At 41.1% G+C, this 19,253-nt stretch overlaps 1 protein-coding gene across 5 annotated transcripts in view; it reads right to left on the bottom strand.

Moving 5' to 3' along the window:
• The window catches only part of TSPAN12 (tetraspanin 12), a 204,596-nt gene that overhangs the window by 147,748 nt on the left and 37,595 nt on the right, over positions 1 to 19,253 (bottom strand). For all 5 annotated transcript variants that reach the window (XM_056573827.1, XM_056573828.1, XM_056573824.1 and 2 more), the window contains one exon: positions 19,033 to 19,173. In XM_056573827.1, coding sequence (XP_056429802.1) covers positions 19,033 to 19,098 — 66 coding nt within the window. In that variant the 5' untranslated portion in view covers positions 19,099 to 19,173. The remainder of the gene's footprint in view (positions 1 to 19,032; positions 19,174 to 19,253) is intronic.

The raw sequence follows: 19,253 nt of genomic DNA, 5'->3' as shown, positions 1-19,253 counted from the left end.
TAATTATTCAAGTCACTTATGTTTTAGGTTTTTTTTTTGGCCAACGTTCCCATAATTTATCATACAGACTCACGATTTGCGCCAAGACTAACAAAATGACTTCACAGCACCACTTCTCAAGTCAGAATTGGCTATCGTGTCCAGAGGCGTGAATGTGTGAATGTTTATGGTACAGAAAAAATTTCAAGTGTATGTTAAAGGAGTATTCCAGTGCAGAAACACTTATCCCCTATCCAAAGAATAGTGGATAAATGTCTGATGGTGGGGGTTACAACAATGTATCTCTATAAGAAAGTCAGAAATACAGCATTCGGGTATTCTGGCTCTCCCATAGAAATACATGGAAGGGGCGTGTAAGCCGCCGATATGCCCATTCCTGGGGACTGGCAGGGTGACTGGCAGGAGATCGCAGGGGGGTCCGAGCGGTCATATTCCCTGCGATCAGACACTTATACCCTTTCCTTTGGATAACAGAAAAGTGTTCCTGCACTGGAGTACATGTACTCCTTTAACATGGCAGTTTTTTTTTTTTTACAATGGCTTAAAAAAAAAAAAAAAAAAAAAAAAAAAAAACAACACTGACAACCAAAGGACATGGCCTCCACTTTTACCTATCTTTCCATCTTGACTTATATTGTACATTGCAAATGAGGGCAATCTGTAACCTTACATTAGATGTTTGGTACACAAAAGGGTGGACAGATGTTGGAATCAATAAACAGTTTAGTAAAAGAAAACTGTGGACATTTTATAGCAATCAAGTGACAGTAGACACTTTGGCATTGAGTTTTTTTTTAATGTCCCACACAATGTAAGCTTTGCTATCATTATTCCATTCCCTATTGCTATACTAGTGAAGAATGCATTGTAAAGCAAGCTGTGGTTCATCTTCATGCTTTTCAGTGTAAAACTGCATTTGTTTGGAAAAGAGCATTTGCTTAGTAGAAAAAAAAATATGCAAAAGAAACACTGTGCAAAAAATAAAATAAAAAACTGCAACATAGAAAAAAAAAGTGATGGATGCCACTGCATGGCATCAATCACAGGCACACTTGTATGGTCAGTTATCACTGAAGCCGCCCATTCTGGGATGAAAATAAAAAAAGAGTCAATCTTTCAATAATGTCTTGGGTTTCAAAGAGAAAGGGGAGACAAGCAAAAGAGGCTGTGGTTGCTGGCACAGAATCTAGCCTCTTCTGGAGGTTTTTACTGTTCCTGCCATGACAATAACCGTCCCCTCCCCCCAACTGCAGACTGGAACCTGAGTCACCTACATCCTCTCTTAAACCAAAAGGACCCAGTCATGACATTTTACCACTTATAAAGATCCTTATTACCCTAGGGCAGTAAGGGGCCCTGAACTAATCTTAATTTCCTTTATTGTATAGTTACTCTTAAAATCTATAATCCCCAACAAAATGTTAAAATAGATGCCAGAACAGAGTGTCCGCTGTAAAGATATAGGGAGTTAACACTCCCTCATATAGAATCACGTGGCCCAGCATAAGCAGTATGTATTCCATTCTCAAGAGGCAAGAGTGGAAATGATGGTTTCAATATGGCGGAGGTAGTATTTCTAACCATTCCTGTATGCATCACTTTCCTGTGCCCAACCTCTAGAGCCATTCACATTTGCCATTACAAAATTCCAAAGTTCCTATCCAATCAGATCCCACATCTATTGATTACTACCTGGGTCATGTATCTGGACTCACCTATCACGCCAGGTATCCCTCCTGCGTCAGTGATTACCGTCATAGAAGCGGTGCTCTGCCGAACCACCGTCACTCTCCTGCGCCGCACAGGTCAGATAATGCGCACAGGGAACTTTAACTTTTCCCGGCACATATTTTTTTCGGATGATTTGAGTTTGTTCACCGAGCACATTTTATTTTATGGAAGCTATATAGATGTCCTTATTTTATGGGATGGGGCAATACCAAGAATTTGTTAACAAATTGAAATGTAACTATATAGGTATGGCCTTTACCTCAGAGAGATTGGCGGGAGGTCTATACATTTTCTTGATTTGACCATCTATATTGACCCACAGAATCAAATCCAAATGAATATCTACTGCAAGCCGACATCTCTGTTACACTGGGGGAACTGACATCCGGGAGCTCTGAAAAAGAGTATCCCGGTTGGCCAGTACCTCAGGGCTAGGAGAAATTGTTCTGAAGAGCCCAATTTTATACGTGAGAGCGCCAACCTCTTTCAGAAATATTGACAAAGAGGTTATCCTTGTAAATACGTGAAGAAGGCATTTCATAGAGCATGCCAATCCGATAGGAATACATTACTAACTGAACCGAGAGAAAAATATTAGGGATCGACCGATATCGTTTTTTTAGGGCCGATACCGATAATCAGTGGAGGTTAGGGCCGATAGCCGATAACTTATACCGATATTCCGGTATAAGTTATCGGCTATTTATCCCCCCTCGACACCGCTGCAGTACATTGATTTAAAGCGGGCGCTTTAAATCAATGCACTGCAGTGGCCACCACCAGCTTCTCTCCCCCAACCTGTCAGGGTGGTCCGGGCCATCTATCCTTCCTGTAGTGTCCGGTGGCATTCCGGGTGAAGGGTGAACCGGTCCAGGCTGTCCTTCTCCGGCGATCATCTTCTCCACTCCGGGCAGGCTCCGGCCTAGTACGCTGCATAGACGCCGCTGCGCAGTGACGCCCGTGCGCAGCGACGCACCTGACATCACGGCGTAGCGGCGTCTATGCAGCTACTAGGCCGGAGCCTGCCCGGAGTGGAGAAGATGACCGCCGGAGAAGAAGGACAGCCCGGACCGGTTCACCCGGAACACCCCCAGACACTACAGGAAGGAAGAATGGCCCGGGCCACCCCCATTACGGGTAAGTTTAATTTGTTTTATTGCCTCGGAGGGTGAGGGAGGGGCCCGACCGGTATAGCGGTATGGGCAAAAATCCATACCGGTATACCGCCCAGCACAACGGTGGGGGGTGCGACGTGGTGGGTGCGACGTGGTTGGGCGTACGCGGTGCGGGCGGGGCATTATCGGCTTATCAGCAAGGTAATTGCCGATACAGATAATGCCCAAAATCGTGATTATCGGCAGATAATATCGATCATACCGATAATCGGTCGATCCCTAAAAAATATACTTTCAAAAAAGTAAGATGTATAGGTACCTATGATGGCCAGACAGACTAGGTCATGTCGATATTACCGCGGCATTGGCATTTACTGTCAAGGGACTCTGATCTGCTACCAGTTATTGGCGGGGCACCGAGTGTAACATTCCGTAAAGGCCCTAGCCTAAAGGATCACAGTTACCTACAGATGGATCAGAGAGGTAGGACCTGGCTGAGTAGGGGTACGGTGGGCACATATCCGTGTGGCCACTGTAGCTTCTGCCCTAATGTTCATAAAACCAAGGAGATCACAAACCCTGTTGACCAACTGGTATTACAGATAAGCGAGTTAATCAACTGTGGCTCCAAAAATATTATCTACATTGCCCAGTGCTCCTGCTCGAAAGTATATGTTTTGAAAAACCACACAGGAATTCCATCATAGGATACTGTAACATATGATTGACAATAGAACAAGAAAGGATACACCTCTAGCTAGGCACGTCCATGTGTTTCAAGGAGGTAGCCTACAAGAACTGAAGTTTGCGGGCCTGTGCCAACTTAAGTTGGGACCAAAGAAGGGGAATATTGACACACGCTTGTTGCAAGAAGAGGCCAAATGGATTTGGCGACTACGTAGTCCGGCACCACTAGGCATAAATGAAGGCTTCACATTTGCGGCCTTCTTATGAGATGGTTTAGAGCTTTATTAAATAATCAGGCTTTAGCTTTGTGGATTTTATGAATTCTGGAGTCATTATATGGCATATTAACCCCGTAGGTGATTTACTGGAGTATGGTGATATGGCAGAGGACAAGTAGGACCATTTACATACTAAACAATGGCATGATGTCATTCAAATTGATAACTAAATGTGATATCCTCCAGTGGAATTAAAGTCTCACAATGGGCCCCTGATTTACAAGTTCAAGAATTGGTTTTATTGTACATAATTTTTTCGTGATTATGATAAGTTAGTGATAGATATTTAGTTATATAATCACCGAACACAAAGGCCAAAATGTGGTATAAAAATAACAATTCTTTATTGATCATTCATTAAAAACATGAACAAATCTAAGATAATGTATAAAACAGAATACACGTACAAATAAAGCAAGAGGTGAGTATATCATAAGCTAGATAAAGTGCATAAATATACAAGAATAGGTGTCTTCATAGTGGTAGGACACTCATAGTATGCAAATGCTGAATGGATCAAAAACACTATGTAAAATGTATGTACCATAAGCATGAATACCAATAAACAGCAAATTGCAGGCTGGAAAGAAAAGATGGCATTAAGATAAACAAGTTAGGCCATGCACTCATATATCAGATACCTCACCTCACCCCAAAGTGAGGTGAGGTATCTGATATATGAGTGCATGGCCTAAATTGTTTATCTTAATGCCATCTTTTCTTTCCAGCCTGCAATTTGCTGTTTATTGGTATTCATGCTTATGGTACATACATTTTACATAGTGTTTTTGATCCATTTACATTTGGTGTTTAGGAGCATTAGAACATTGGGTGTACTTATTGGGCTTTAACCTGGTTTATGGTTATTGGGGTGCTCCCATTATTCTAATTATTATTATGTTTAATAGTTTGATGCACTTTTTATATGGTATTGAAGTATATTTATTTTATCTTTATTTTTAATTTTGCCTTTACTTCTCTCTCTCTCTCTATCTATATATCTACATATATACATATATATATATACACACATACATATACATACACACACATACACACACACACACATACTTACCCTTGTGGAATATAAGAACAAATAAATAGAAGACATAGGGGTGATCCATTAATTGTACAGTTTAACTGTTCAGTAGTGGAGCTTTGACAATATAATGAATATGTCTTCTGGCTGGGACTAAGTGCCGGCACATGTGCATTAATGACATGATACCTGGTTTTGAACGAAGTGCTGTCGCATGCGCATTGAACACTATATGCGCTGGTAAAAGCAGAAATAGTCCGTGGGTGAGTGCATGCGCATACAGCACTCACTGTTGGCTCTGAGACCAAGGGCTAGCGGAAGCAAAGTAAACACTATTTGCGCCGGGAAAAAGTAAAGTTCCCCGTGCGCTATATCTGACATGCGTGGCGCAGGAGACTGATGGTGGTTCAGCAGAATCCCACTCCTATGACGGTAATCACTGAGCTATCAATGCAGGAGGGAAACTTGCGGTGATAGGAGAGTCCAGATATATGACCCAGGTAGTAATTAATAGATGTGGGATCTGATTTGATAAGAACTGTGGAACTTTGTAATGGCAAATGTGAATGGCCCTAGAGGTTGGGCGCAGGAAAGTAATGCATACAGGAATGGTTATAAATACTACCTCTGCAATATTGAAACCATCATTGCCACTCTTGCCTCTTGAGAATGCCGTGGTGATGGTGAAACATGTAGATGCAGGCAATTGAGTGAAATTTTTACATACCGGAATGGAATACAGTACTGTGGCTTCTGCAGGACAATGTGATTCTCTATGATGGAGTGTTAACTCCCTATATCATTGCAGCTGACACTGTAATCTTTATTAGCAAAAAATACAAACCAGTGGAGGATACCAGACAGGGGATTAGACAGATGCAGGTATGAACAGATCACAACATGTGCCCCCCACAGATCCCCACGGGTTCCGTCACCGTTAGGCAACTTCCTCAGAGGTCTTGTGATCTGTTCATACCTGCATCCGTCTAATCCCCTGTCTGGTATCCTGCATTGGGTTGCTATTATGTTATGTGATGTTTTACTATTACATTCATTGCCATTATGTTGCTCTGTAGGATAGCCAGTTAATTCTGTATATAAAGTATAGGGCAGCATTACTTTGCTTTGATGTTACACTGTGTAATTTGATTCTATACACTAGGTATTGGTTTTTTTTTTTGCCACATATATTGTTTACACATGAGGTTGGGGTTTTGGACGGACTGAGAAGTTTTATCATTTATATACAAGTGCCCTCTTGGTTATATCCTTCCCTCATGTTTTTGTAGGAGATTGCTCAAGTTAGAGCAATTTTTATTGTTTTTAATTGCATTGTCTTTTTGTATCCATGTATTTTTGTATATTTTTTGCTAATAAAGATTCATATTTTATACAGAATATTGTTGTTATTGATGATAGGTGTGCACTGCATTATAAGGTTTCCGCTTTTTTCTTCTTTTTGTTTTGTATATGGAGATATACTGCTTTGTACCTTGATATGTACTCTGATAAAGAGGTTGAACCCCCGTGTTTTTGTGCTTGTTTGAGTTCCCATTGAGAGCTGGATTTCTGCATCATATCGTCTACGTGGGCTATATGTAGTAATGACTTAAGGAAAGCCTAAATTGTAATGTGAACCCAGCTTTACACTTTTACTGAGTAACACATTCAATGTTTTATGGATTCTGTACATTAGTTTTTTCATGCCTTTTCTCCATGCATATACAGAATTGCTTTCAAACTTCTGCTATTCACCCAAAGAAACATTTTGGCATCATCCCATAGGAACTGTGCTTTAAGCTCCGACAATGCACTGCACTCTGATAACACATGAGAACACATGACACAAGAGGAAATTATAACTCAATAAATGAATTGTCCATTATTTGGAGTGGTAGAACACACTGTAAATCTGAGAGCTGGGCCAAAGAGGATTCAATAAAGCTCTTTCACTCTGGAAATCAACGGCGAGCCAAGATTACAGACTTCATCAATGCGATTTTCTCACATATAAGAAGATCCTTTTTCTTGCCTTTTAGAAGGCCCCCCTCCTCCTGCTGGGAAATTCTGAGTAAATAGAGTAGGTTAACCTGTCGTGAGTATTTACAAAGAGTGTCTATTTCTCTGGAGGACCTGCCCTGTTCTGCATTACAAAGACAGCCTATAGATTTGAACAGGCAACGTGCAATGCTTGTATGTCCCTGTGGTGGCACTGCAGGGAAATCAAACACTTGTTACCAGATTTGGCCAGAGTTAAAAACAGACTGCTGCTGGGAGTCTGGGCAAGGGTACACTTTTAATCTGCTTATGTCAAGACGCCCTTTAAATGAGAAGTGACAGTCCAAAATGGAAAACCTGTTTAAGTAAGGTATGAACTAGAAGGATGAAGGTTAAATTTACATATGTTTTGCAACTCCAGTTTGTGTCAGAAGCTATTTAGAATTTTTCCCTGAAATGTATTTAATTCCTATTTAGACATTCTTTTTTCTTTTTTTTTTTTTACTACAATTAGCTCTACGTTCACTAGTTTGAGACCTTAAAGAAGACCTGTGGTCAACCCATAAAAGGAGATTCCATTATCATTAAATAGCTTAGGCCTCTTTCACACTATGAAATAGTTCCGTTTAGGAACTTCCGTCACCAGTTCCGTCACTATATCGGCGAAACCCGGCCGTTACAAAACCCCTGACAGCCGTGACTAAATTGCATTGCAGCCTATGGGGTTTTGTAACTGCCCGTTTGCACCCGTATATGCCCGTAATTCATTACGGGTGTTATACACCTAACGGGACATCGTGGCGGAAAAATTACTGCATGCTTTATTAGCCATAAATGCTCTTCCATATACTTGCATTGAGGGGGCATAGTTGTGACGCCATGAGGGGGACATGGCCGTGGTGTCACATGCCTGTCATTCCACCCGATGTTCTAAACAAACGCCGGTTGCAGCAGGGAGATTGCGGGGGGCCCCAGCAGCGGGACCCCCGCGATCAGACATCCTATCCCCTATCCCTTTAAAGCCAGTTGGGGCAACATATAATTGAGGTATCTTGTCTATCCTTAGAGTTCATGCACACAACTCGTGCAAAGTAGTACCTTTCTCTCACTCAGAAGCAATGCAAATACCTTTTAAAAGCACACTTTCTTCTCATACAGACTCTGAAGCTACCCATAATTACATGTATACTGGTGCCAGCAAACCCCACTAACCAATCTTCAACTTTCAGCCAGCAGCTAATGTGTATAGACGATAGATAGATACACAATCATCCTGAAAATTGTGTAAAAACAACTTTATATTCTATAGATACAAAATGACTCTGCCAACAGTAGAGACCCATAATTGCAGCTATACAAGAACCTGTGTTTTATACATCAAAGGGTCACATTGTGTTCCCACCATCAATTCATTTCTTAAGAGGTTTTTATTAAATAAGACTCCAGTCACTCTTCCCCCCCCCCCCTCACAGAATAGTCATTACATTCTCTCACCAATAGAGTATGTTTTTCTCGCTCCAGTGACTCTGTATACATGGATGGATTCTGCTGAATCAAGTACCTTTCAGGAAAACCAATGTAAATAAATAAAAGCGCCTCCTCAATGCCCAGATTTCCTGATGTTTTGCTCTCTTTGAGATGACTATATTTTAAAGAATCGTCAAGAAAATTGGATTACAGTGTAATTCAATGTATTGTCTGTAGTTTATAGAAAACACTATACAGATTGAACTAAGCTCTGCAAACTAGACATATCCTTTCTCCTGTGAGCCAAGCCAGACATTAGGTAAATGCATCACAAATCACAAGCAAATAGTCTTACAAGTGATATGCCAGGGATCAGACAATAACCAGGGACAGGGCAGCAGAAGAGAAATGTATACATTTAGAATGATTCACAACAAAAAGAGATTCCAATGTCTCAAAAGGAAGACCTTTCTTTTAACTTTATAACACTTCTACATACTGGCAAAATATGCCTCTTGTAGCAAGATATAAAAAAAGCAGCACTAATGCTGACTGAGAGTTGGGCATACTCCTTCAATCTCTCCAATCTACCCATACACATGCATGTTCAGCATGGCCGAACATTCATGTGGCCTAAATAAATGTTACGTAAACAGCTTGGCTCACCGGGCTAGGCCGTTTGGGTAACACCCATTAAAATGCATGGGAGTTATGCAAATTGCTTCGGATGCGTTTGGCTTTCCTGACCACCTCTGGCCCAGGCAAATAGGGCGGAAGTAAGGAGATGGGACAGGCACTTCAATCTTCCGCAATAAAAAAAAAAAACTCAAATTGTTGCCATCCCATTGGCCCTTTTCTAAATAGAGCTTTCTGTTTTTGTTTTGACATGTTGGAAATGCTTGTCCAGCCAATCACTGGCTAAGGAAGTTACCACACTATGAGATGTCAATTTTCCCATACTAAGCGAAAACTTACTTTCTAACCCTATATAGGGCAGTCAGAAGAAATCCATGGCTCAAACTCCTCTCTCTGGATAATTAGTACCCAAATATCTAGTAACTTGTAATATATTTTTCAAACCTTTTTTGAACTTTTTTAAGGAATCAACCATCTTAACACCAGGGCAGAGTTAGATCATACAACGGCATTTACAGTAAAGAATACCCATCTGTAATGATTGTGAGTAGAGATGAGCGAACTTACAGTAAATTTGATTCGTCACGAACTTCTCAGCTCGGCAGTTGATGACTTATCCTACGTAAATTAGTTCAGCCTTCAGGTGCTCCCGTGGGCTGGAAAAGGTGGATACAGTCCTAGGAAAGAGTCTCCTAGGACTGTATCCACCTTTTCCAGCCCATCGGAGCACCTGAAAGCTGGACTAATTTATGCAGGAAAAGTCATCAACTGCCGAGCCGAGAAGTTCGTGACGAATCAAATTTACTGTAAGTTCGCTCATCTCTAATTGTGAGGATGGCAAATTAGCAAGAAACTAGCAAGATATATAATCGGCACCACTGTACTGCAATCGGATCCTGGCTTGGAAGCCGCTGGATAGATCTTAACACACCTGAGCAATTAACCCCTTATGTTGCTCCAACTTCAAAAATGCTCACTTCATAAGATAAAGGCAGTAAATATTGTACGAAACAAAGAAAAGAGGAGCACATACCAGTACTGTTGAAAGCAGTGTTCACGTTTATTTCATTTCATCTTGCTGGGGTCAAAACGGTGTGGAAAGGGAGGGAGAGTGGACATCTACAGGGGAACTACAGGCAACGGTCTGTGTCACGCTGGTCCGTGCTTCATCAGACCGTTGCCTGTAGTTCCCCCTGTAGACGGCCATCCTCCCTCCCTTTCCACACCGTTTTGACCCCAGCAAGATGAAATTAAATAAACGTGAACACGGCTTTCAACAGTACTGGTATGTGCTCCTCTTTTCTTTGTTTCGTACAAAATTTAGGTGAAAGCTACTGGAGGTCAACATTCCAAGGCATACACAAATTCTACGTAGATACAGCACTCCAATTTACAGAGATATCTTTGAGTAGTGTACCTCTTGGTGAGAGGGGACATTGTTAACTGCCGGACATGCTTCTATGATGCACCTAAATACATTTTGCCCAGTTTTGAGAGGGGGCGTTTTATTGGACAGAGAAGTAGGATGCTTGTTTCGATGAATTGCCTTTCATCTAAGCCATATTGACCAAGCTGCTAGGGGTTGTTGGGAGCAGTGGTTACATGAGGACACCCACATACACAAGCAAAGAACAGGCTCCAGATGTCCCAGACAGACCACCTGTAGAGAGGATTGTTTGATCTGCAGACAAGCACAAGCAGCTCCCACAGTATCCTTGTCCACCATTCAAACAGAGATAGCACAGCTTAGCAGAAGGAAATTTTGTGTCACTTTGCCTACGCCTTGTCTTGCCATTAATAGCCGACCACCACTGCCTTAATTTACAGTGGTGTTGAGAATAAGTAGAGAAACCTGAACTGCTAAGGATACAACCATATCATCTCTAGCGACAAAGCCAGGTTCTGACGACAGTTAGGTTTGAGTATGGAGGCCTTGGAGGGAGTATTTTCATTCCGAATTTGCTAAGGTACGACACAGTCACAACTGCTGGTGTGATGATCTGGGAAGTCATTGCATACGTCCCCCCCCCTAGTAGTGTTGCGAGGGGCACTAACAGCTCAGCGATATGTACAGGACATGCTGCAGCCACGTGTTGCCTTTCAAGGCAGGGCTTCCAACTGGCATTTTTCAGCAGGATAATGCTCGATCACACACAGCAAGGATTTCTGTCTCCGACAGATTGCAATATTTCCTTGACCTGCACAGCTTTGGCAACATCTGTGGGTAAGAGTGCCACAATATGCCATACAGGACCTGTATGCCTCCATGACTAACCGTTTGCATCTGGTAATTGGGAATTAACATGGAACTGGAGAGGTGGGAAATCGTTATTTCAATGCATTTGGGGCCTTTTAATGAGAACTCTAAAAACCTAGATAACCCCTTTAAATGATTTGACAAAGACATTTATAGTTATTTATTTTCAACAATGATAATACAAATGGACGCTAGTGACTAGTTAAATGAACACTGTCAAATCCAAAAACTTTTTATATATTGTTACTGATGAAAATTAAAAGACCTTTTATGATATGGTTGTTTAAAATATTTTTAATATTTAATAAAGAATATGGCTTCTGAAAATCCCACCACTAGGGGTCCGCATACCTACTGGAACACTTACCAGCAGCAGCATCAGGCTTGTCCATGAGTCATGGACAAGAGAAGACCCATGGACAAGGCTGCATGAGCAGACACACCAATCACCTCCCACCACCACAAGGAGGGACACGCCCCCTTCCTCTGAGAGGCTTTGTAATACTGTGAGCTAATAAAAATATATATATATTTTTTTTAAGCGTACCTGTCATCAAACCATATTTTCTAAACTAACTGAGATTATACTCACTAACTTCTAAGACCCCCCCCCCCCCCCTTGCCCTAAAAAAAAAAAAAATTCTGAGCTTTAAAAAGCTGTGTATCATAACTTTGCCCTTGCTCACATTGTGAGAGCTCCCGGCAGGAGAAAGTGGGCATTCCCCAGCAGACGCGATGTGCCTGAAGCCTGCAAGAGCTGTGCCTTGCCATGCCCGGCATGCACTTCCTGAGTTTGGACTTCTGCAAGTCTGGGTGGAGACCAAATTAACTGTTTGGGAACAGAACAGAGCCACCTAGTGGTGTTTCTTTCAATCGCATTAAGACATATAAAAGGTTGAGAATTTTAACAGCAAGTAAATAGCAAAGTGTCTTATGATAACATAAGGAGCAATATATTAAAAGTTTAGTTTGGTGACAGGTACTCTAATCAATATTGGTAATAGAGGCATAAAAATGGATGTACATGGTCAGGATTAGGTACTGAGTAACATTTTTTGTGTGTGTGTGTGTGTGTGTGGGCTCTGCAGGTACGCTTTACAGGATTAATCGAAATACACCCATACGACACAATGCATACCAAAAAGCTGCTTGTCAGCAGACAATGGTTTTCACAACAAAACCATATTTTCTGTTACAACCTACCGTATGCTATATAGTGTCTTGATGGTCAGGTTTATAGCCATGACTGTGGATGTGATGAGACTAGTCTTTTTTGATGTTGGTTCACTGACTTTAAGTTCACATTTTCCACACAAGCAAAAGGTGTGTCTGGTCATAAATAATATCTAAGTCCTATATACCATGCAAACACATTTACAATATGTGAACTTCAAGTGACTCTAAAGTTAACAGGTGCAACTTATCCATAGTTTCATTTATAGTGACAGATTTCATTTAGAACATGAAACACTTATTTACAATTCCAATTAAGCTTTTTTACACTGTATTTTGCAGTGTTTTTCCAAGCTATATCTCAGAAGTATTCCCCAAAGTATACATAGACACCCATATTACTGTATATTACTCTATGGAATAGCGCAGTTATTTGCATACAGCAAGCCCCAATATAAACCCAAATGAAGCCCTATCTGAGAACAACACATGATAAGGAAATACAGAATATTGAAGAATCAGAGGGACAGAAACACTGTAAAAAAAAGCAGCCTGGTCTAAAAACACACTCCACAAATATTATGGTTGCTCCATTGCTTTGTACTCCCTGGGCATGGACACTGCAGAGGGACCTCTTTAGCAGGCTTTATTACTGCACTGCGCATACCCAAGGGGTACAAGGCCATGGCACATCTGTATTGGAGGAGGCTGGTAGAGATGCAACACGACAAGGGGACATCAATAAAGCACTGAAGGGCTGGTTTGGAAACCAGACTGTGTGACAGTGGTCTAATGTAAGTTCATTGTATGCATGGGGCTAACGAAAAAGTCTACAGGGCACCTGAAAATAATTATTTCCAATGTCCTGAAAAATTATTTCAAGCCACCTTGTTTTCTAGGTAACAGTCCTTAGCAGAGTCACTGCTTAGTATGAGAGAATGTGACACTTAGATGACAAACAAAAATGTACTGCTGTCACTCTCACTGGGTTGAGGTTTTGCTTGCTAGCACACATTCATATGCACCATAGAAACTTTCTTTACCCCAGATTAATTCTCTCTTTAAATGCCAGAACAATTCAGTTTAACCCTTAAATTATTTCATTACTTCTATCAGTAAGTGAATGAATGATGTAATGGGCAATGTGTATGGACCCGCTGTGCCACCTAACCGGTTTGACTATGGCCACTACCAAGGGTGTTGTCTAATTAGACCCCTGGATTTTATCATTTAAAGCGTAACTGTCAGACACCACAAAAAAAAAAAAAGTTAGGCTACAGGCCAAGGTCTTGGGCTGGCAGTGTATATGCTTGCTCAGTGAACAGCCAGACAGGTCAAAACAGGCCGTGCCATAGTAAGACAGGCTGAGGTCAAACATAAGAGGTTAAAAATAGTGCAATACAGCAGAGACAAAGGCGAGGGGGCAAGCTGGGGTCATAAAGTGTAACAAATAACATGCACTATAAAGGATTCACAGCAGCACAAAGAACCCTACTATTCAGGTAGCTGGAGCTGCCTAATATAGGTGGTACAAGATGGTGATTGGCTGGGGACAGCTTTGGTTGCACACACTGGCCCTTTAACAAGCAGAGAGAGAACACGTGCACACCCTATGGGATCAACTGGACACCGCTGCAGCAGAGGAAGCACGAGAGAGGTTGAAAGCACAGCCTGGAGGATGGGAAGAGAAGGTGGACCCATAGCATTACAAAAGTGTTCTTACATAAAAGACAAAATAGAAAAAAAAACTAAATTGTTGCTGCTATCCAAACCAACAACGTCAAAGAATGGATTAAAGATACATTTATACACTCCCCGGGTGCATGTGGAGGGTCACAATCAAGCTGAAAAGGTGACCCACCACTGACACCAATAGGCCAGGAGAGCAAAACAAGTTAGAAGCATCCTTCTCTATTGTAGTCAATATCCACATATGTAGAGTGAAACCGGTTCCATACTCCTGGTCCGTCCATAAATATGTACAAAGGAGAAAACAAACAATAGACCCAGAGCCAACGGGGGGAAAGAACCAATAAAAACAATTCCTTTACAAATGTATATAAAAATATACTCTGGAACCACAACACTTCCTCCCTCCTGGTTCATCTTTTCAATCCACCGGTAAAGGTAGTCAATAGTATAAAGTCCCCACATGGAAGGATATATACTGATTAATTCTTTTACTAATTTACTTATTTGACATGCAAATAAATTAGTAAAATTATTTATCAGTGTATATCTTTCCATGTAGGGACTTTATACTATTGACTACCTTTACCGGTGGATTGAAAAGGTGGACCATGAGGGGTTATGGAAAACTTTTTTTTTTTTTTTTTTTTTTATCAACTGGTGCCAGAAAGTTAAACAGATTTGTAAATTACTACTATTAAAAAATCTTAATCCTTCCAGTACTTCTTAGCTGCTGAATACTACAGAGAAAATTATTTTCTTTTTGGAACACAGTGCTCTCTGCTGACATCAGGACGACAGTTCTCTCTGCTGACATCTCTGTCCATTTTAGGAACTGTCCAGAGCAGCATATGTTTGCTATGAGGATTTTCTCCTACTCTGGACAGTTCTTAAAATGAACAGAGGTGTCAGCAGAGAACTCTGTGTTCCAAAAAGAAAATAATTTCCTCTATAGCATTCAGCAGCTAATAACTACTGGAAGGATTAAGATTTTTTAATATAAGTAATTTACAAATCTATAATAGTAAGAGAGGAGTGGGTGGGCACTGCTAAAAAACCGCTATGCAAACATCTAATCAGTATTCCCGGGTGTGGAAGGATAAGGTGCTGGACATACAAAGGTAACAGTCCTGATAAAATCGCAATAGAAGAAGGAAATAATGTCCGCACTCACCATGCCGTACAAAATTGGGTATGCTTTATTGGCGTCTTCAGAGTTCCATAAGAAGCAATATCAAAATACACCCGGGTGAAGGGAGGGGGAGCTGCTCGTGGCAAGGAGACTGGGAGCGGCTGTCAGGAACAACAGCACCGTTTCGCGTTATCCACGCTTCTTCCGGTTCCTGGTTCTCTGGAATACTTTACAGGTATATATTGGGAAGGACGGGAAGGGGAGGAGTGAACCCATCACCAATGTAGATAAATTACAATTTGAAGAATTTGTACATTTAAATTTAAATGACATGAATATGCTGTTCACTCACGAATATGGAGGCAAATCTCTAAACTTTTTAGATGTGACTTTAAACATTGAAAATAATGTGTTAAAAACAGAAGGCTATCGAAAAACTACAGCAAGAAATTCTCTACTAGATTATCAAAGTTCGCACCCTTATGATATTAAAAATAATATCCCATACTCTCAGTTTGTTAGAATAAAAAGAATAAATAGCGATCCAACCACTTAATATAAACAAGCAGAAGATCTTAAAAAAAGACTAAAAGAGAGGAATTATCCAAAAAAATTTAATCGATAAAGCATTCATGAAAGCAGAATCAAGAGAAAGAGAAGAGTTACTAATTCCTAACAGATTAAAAAAGAAAAAGCAATCCAATCCCAAACAGAAAAAATTCATTTTTTCGTTTGAAAATAGCCCTATGAATACGGCCATAAAAAAATTCTATAGGATCAAATTGGTATATGTTGGAACAAGATCCTCTTGTGTCAGATAATAATAAACCTATTATTACATTTCGAAAAAATAAAACAATAGCAGACGCAATTAAAAACGATAAAAAATATAATGCAAATAAATCTGATTGGTTAAACAAACAAGCACCACATGGAAATTTTCCATGTGGACATTGTAAATATTGTACATTTTTACTAAAAAAGAAATCATTTCAATTAGGAGGTAATGTTATTAATGTAAATCTATTTATTTTATGTAGATCGCAATTTGTAGTGTATTGCATAGTATGTCCTTGTGGACAAATTGAAATACAAGGTTCAGAGAACACATTTATTCATTAAAATCTAAAATAGGAGCGACACGTCTTATTACACACACAGAAGAAGAACATGAAAGGAAATTTGAATGCATGAAATTCGCAGGCATAGAACATATCCCGGCACAACCGCAAGGTGTGGACAGGAACCTCAAATTAATCCAGAGCGAAGCTAGATGGATAATTAAATTAAAAGCATTGGGCCCAATGGGATTTAATGATCGGAACGATCTTCGTTCCTTTCTATAAACTTTATTATACGGTCCAAGAATTAACAACAGGTATCCATGTTAATAGGATTTATGCTGTCTTCTCTGTTTTTAACTTTTAACTGTGTCCCTATGAGGTATTTTATATTGGTGATGGGTTCACTCCTCCCCTTCCCGTCCTTCCCAATATATACCTGTAAAGTATTCCAGAGAACCAGGAACCGGAAGAAGCGTGGATAACGCGAAACGGTGCTGTTGTTCCTGACAGCCGCACCCAGTCTCCTTGCCAGGAGCAGCTCCCCCTCCCTGCACCCGGGTGTATTTTGATATTGCTTCTTATGGAACTCTGAAGACGCCAATAAAGCATACCCAATTTTCTACGGCATGGTGAGTGCGGACATTATTTCCTTCTTCTATTGTAATTTACAAATCTGTTTAACTTTCTGGCATCAGTTGATAAAAAAAAAAAAAAAAAAAGTTTTCCACCAGAGTACCCCTTTAAGTGTTGCAATTCCATATCCCCGCCCCCCGCTGTAGAGTAAGTCCACCCTGTATTTTTATATACATTTTAAAGTGTATTGTTTTAATTGGTTCAGCCAACCTGAACACCTCGGCCCCCGCCCTGAGCGCTGGATCTATTGTTTGTTTTCTCCTTTGTAGATATTATCTCACACAAGACACTCATAGATTTTCATGGTTAACAAATTAAAGTCAATAGTTGGACTATAGATTATACAGTGATTGCTGATGCAGGAGTCTCCATTCAATTGATAGACATATTAGCGCTAGGCTACTACTGTACCTTGTGTATGTTCTGTTCCTCCTGAGTATATCATGATATAATTGATCTGGATTCTTACGTAGTCCTATAATCCTAGCCAGAAGGGCTCTGTATAATCCCTAAGTGATTTTCCCCTGCAAAACCTATCATGTCATCAAATCATTAATGTAAAAAGAATTCTGTGTATACAAGATACTGACTGAAGAAGAAAATGTTAGCGCACATGTAAACACTGTGCATTCTGAAAAAAATTTCTTGGAATAAGTACAGTGGTCCCTCAACATACGATGGTAATCCGTTCCAAATGAACCATCGTTTGTTGAAACCATCGTATGTTGAGGGATCCGTGCAATGTAAAGTATTGGACAGTGATCTACAACCTGCGGACCTCTAGATGTTGCAAAACTACAACACCCAGCATGCCCCGACAGCCAACGGCTGTCCGGGCATGCTGGGAGTTGTAGTTTTGCAACAACTGGAGGTCCGCAGGTTGAAGATCACTGGTATTGGAGGTTGTACTCACCTGTCCCCGCCGCTCCGGACCGTCACCGATGCCCTGGATGTCACCCTCCATAGCTGACGCCGCATCCCCGGGGGTGTCCCTGACGCTCCGGTAAGGCCTCTGCTTCCCCGGCATCCTCGCTCTCAGTAGCCGACATCACGTTGTTACGCACGCTGCTCCTATTGAATGACAGGATGGCGTACGCAGCAACGTGATGACGACGATGAAGAGCGCCGACGATGCAGGGGATCCTGAAGAGGACGCTCCGGAGCCCCGAGGACAGGTAAGTGATCGTTAGCGGACCACACGGGGCACCGTAAACAGCTATCCGATGGCAGCTGAAGCAGTCAGCGCTGCCGGATAGCCGTTTATGCGATGGCCCCGACATACAAAAGCATCGTATATTGATGCTGCCTTCAACAAGCGATGGCCTCTGAGAGGCCATCGTATGTTGAAATTATCGTATGTTGGGGCCATCGTAGGTCGGGGGCGGTCACTGTACATACTACTATGGAACATTATAGTTAGATTATGATTATTTATCTCAAATTCAGGGTTAAAGACTCACAATCCAGATAAGAAATGTATGAGCTACAGAGAAGATTTTTCTCATAAAAGGACATAAAAACAGAGCCCTGTCACCTAGTATTATATTCTGCTTTTTTAAAACTCCCCAACAATATTGGGGGGGGGGGGGATTTAAAAATGGAACATAAAAGTTACCCATAGTTATCTCAGCTGTTTTAAAACTACAGATACTAGCTAACACTGTCAGCAGCGGACAGAAAATGTCACTATGTTACATAGCAATGGAAAAGTCCAACTCTATCACATTCAAGTAAATGAAGTCCTTGGTCAGGACCTGAATATTCATTTCCCATGTAAGAAGTTAATGAATAATTCTAGCTATGGCTGCAGAGCATATGACTGGGACCATTTAGGAGCATGATGAAAGAAATACGCTGCTTCTTTAATTCCAGGGCAGTTATTTATCACCCTCTCCCTTTGATAAAGGCGAAAAAAGCTGGCACGAGAAACGGCACATGCGGCAGCAGTGTATGTTGATCAAAGGAGCTAATACAAGACAACCCTTAGATCTTTGGAAAATACATAGTAATCCTGCTAAATGAATTCATGCTTAGCTGTGCCCTTTGGTGCTTTTTCTCTTGGCCAGCTGTAACCCGAGTCGAGGCATTGCCACCTGCTTGACAGACTGGAACTGCTTGGCCCTCTTGACTCACCCAGAAAAGTAAATTGAGGGCGTAGAGCAGGCAGCGCAGGCACTTCACAGAGTCCTCTCTGGCCATTGTGCAATCTTTCAGGAGAAAGCCCCATCCTTTCACCACTTCATCCTCTCCAGGGACTACCGCAGATTCTGAGCACTTCAAAAAGGAGAGAGGAGGAAAGAGATCAACTTGCAAATAGTTTTAGTAAACGTAAAGGCTGTAACTATGGATTGTAG

The sequence above is a fragment of the Hyla sarda genome, chromosome 4 (assembly GCF_029499605.1).
Source record: "Hyla sarda isolate aHylSar1 chromosome 4, aHylSar1.hap1, whole genome shotgun sequence".
NCBI lineage: Eukaryota > Metazoa > Chordata > Amphibia > Anura > Hylidae > Hyla > Hyla sarda.
Note: the sequence above shows the minus strand (reverse complement) of the source record. Positions and strands in the feature narration are given on the sequence as shown.